This window comes from Vollenhovia emeryi, unplaced genomic scaffold, assembly GCF_000949405.1.
Source record: "Vollenhovia emeryi isolate VEMERY1.0 unplaced genomic scaffold, V.emery_V1.0 DF944104.1, whole genome shotgun sequence".
Taxonomy (NCBI): domain Eukaryota; kingdom Metazoa; phylum Arthropoda; class Insecta; order Hymenoptera; family Formicidae; genus Vollenhovia; species Vollenhovia emeryi.
Genome location: NW_011962262.1, coordinates 1 through 2,696, shown reverse-complemented (window position 1 = coordinate 2,696; position 2,696 = coordinate 1). Strand labels below are relative to the sequence as shown.

At 36.6% G+C, this 2,696-nt stretch overlaps 1 protein-coding gene across 1 annotated transcript; it reads left to right on the top strand.

Annotated features, from left to right (window-relative positions):
- Nucleotides 1-8: 8 nt before the first annotated feature.
- Nucleotides 9-2,677, top strand: LOC105564130. The gene is made up of 2 exons (XM_012016295.1): nucleotides 9-2,024; nucleotides 2,408-2,677. Exon 1 carries the CDS (start codon nucleotides 961-963, stop codon nucleotides 1,855-1,857), a length of 897 nt encoding a protein of 298 aa, XP_011871685.1. The 5' UTR covers nucleotides 9-960; the 3' UTR covers nucleotides 1,858-2,024; nucleotides 2,408-2,677.
- Nucleotides 2,678-2,696: the final 19 nt, after the last annotated feature.

Sequence of the window (2,696 nt, the reverse complement as noted above, 5' to 3'; positions counted from 1 at the left end):
TTGCGTGAAAAATATCTTACAATATGAAAATAATTATTTTATTGTCGTTAAAAAATTTCTGCAAATAGCAGATTTTTATAGTATTGGCATCAGCTCATCCTCAGTCGGTATTTACAAGTGTTCTGAATTAGCTCTTGATTATGATGTTATTCCATTGGAGAATATTAAAGCTAAATGTTTTAAAATGCCTTATTGGACCTGTGTCTCTAGTAATGAAGTGTGTGATAAGGTAGTAGAACACGAATTTATCGTTGCAGTTATGCAATAATAATAAAGAAAACAATTAATTTTATTACTATAGGTGTACAGGGTGTACTAAAAGTCTGGAAACGGTCGAATATTTCGTAAACTATGTATTTTAGAAAAAAATGTTGCAGACGAAAGATGTTTGGTTCTAAGAGCATTTAATTATAGTGTTTTGAAAATCTCTCGAGATAAGCTACAAGAATATTCAATGAAAACTAGGGAGCTCCATTTAAAAATCAAAGTTGAGCTCCATATAACCTTGGCACATTCATTCAAGGTCAATCCAATAACACCATCTTGTGTCCCTCTTCGAACCAAACAACTTTCGTCTGAAACATTTCTTTCTAAAATGCATAGTTTATGAAATATTCGGCCGTTTCCAGACTTTTGGTACATGCTGTATACTATAAATGCTGTATAATATATTTATGTAAATATTTGCTATCGAAAGTGATTGTAAACATCTTTTACGTAAAAATATTGTCATGTCACATCTTCATATTGATTAGCTTGAAGTATTTGAAGGTAACTGTAGTGTAACTGTAAAATTTATACTTATTTTTACATTGTATCTACTGTTGTAATGTAATATGTACATTGCGAACAAATGTTTCATAGGGTAAAGAGAAAGAAAAATACTATACTTTAGACCTGTATGAAAATATACAATGTAGGAATATTTTAAAGTTATAAAAGTGTCATACTTGCTAGTTAATGTTAATCTTCACAATATATAGTAACACGTTCAGATTATTCCTGTTTATTTTCAGATCCACAAACCGTCCGAAAAGACCATCAAAAAAACCACGTCGATTCGAAACCACTTCGAGCGAAGATAACGTGAAGACTAAAAAACCTAAGCATATTGATGAAGAAAAAGTAAAGAAGAAAATGTCAAGTACTTTGCAGGAGATCCGCAGTACTATCGAAAATCTGCCATGTAATTCAAATTCCAATAAGGACTCAAATTGTACAGTTACAAAGGCGTGCATTAGACATGATCAGACCAACCGAAATGTATTTGCTCCATACACACTGACCGAAAATGCATATAATCAAAAACTTCATCGTTTACCATACCATCCAATACCTCTTACTGGAGGGAATGTATGTAATATTGGACAACACACAACAGAAAATTTGGCAGAAAATATGCAGCGACAAACTGTTGACTTCCATTCATTTAATGCGAATAATCCTACAAATATGCCACCACAACAACCCAGTATTAATGATGAAAACAGTCTTCATCGTGTATCAACTCATGAACAAAACATGAATATAATGAAGAATGACAACATACGACATAAAAGAGTATCGGAAAATGTAATACTACCATCTATTCAGCCAGATAATATTCTACCTCTGGAGAATGAAATACAGCTGCTACACAATTTACAACCGTGTTACCAGCAACCTGTTACAAATTCAAATCCACCAGTGGAAGAATCGCATTGCATACAAGAATTGGGAAATACGGGGCCAATTGCTCCACTTCAAATTACACCATCACATGAAATACGATTGGAAAATTCATCACTACCAAGAGAAAGAAATGAAATAAAGCAAGTTCTTGAAGTACTTGGCGACTTACAACGTAAAATACAGTAAGTCTTATATTTTTGTGTATTTTCTTTTTTTTATGTATCACAGTTCTCTTGAAAGTTTCGAAATTGATTGTTGCCTCTTCCGCGATACTGATTGGTTTTTTCGCTGTGCTTACTTCAGGAGTGGCTGTCATTGCATATTTTAATAGCTGTATGTATCGAGGGGTTAATATTGTAGTATTGTAAAGGTATAGCCAGGTAGCAAGCCAAAAGTCAAAGGGCGCGCGTCACCTGACGGCGACGCCAGCTTGCGGCAATCGCGTGCGCGGCTAAGATTGGTCCCCGCGGATCACGCGAGCGGGACCGCCGTGACCCTCCCCCCCCCCCCCCGATAAGCGGGAGAGGACCACGGCAGTTGTAAGTTAGGCAGCGGAAAAGTGTGACGTGGTACGGGGGCCGCCCGATACCACAGTGACGCGGAATAAAGCGATACCGTTATCAGGCTCGTGCGTGCTCATTTGCCCGAGATCCCATCCCTCGTGTGCGCTGGACATCCTGACACCCGGCCTCAACCCGTTACCCTGGTGGGATTGAGACCGACCCCCCTCAATCACAGTATAATATTGTTTCAAAAGCTAAATAGTACGCTTGTCTATGATATCTAATCTATTATATTTTTCATTCTTACTGTTTTGAATAAATGTATACTTGTTTGAGAAAATTAGTCCATGGATAAATATGAAATATTAAACATTAAAACACAACAAATCCCAAGGAGCGCCAATGCGCATATAACGTGCGTTTAATGCGCATTTTACTGCATTGGCTTCTAAACTGCATTAATTGTGTGTTCAAAATGCGCGTATTCAAATGCGTAATTAATGCAAATTATATGTACACCTC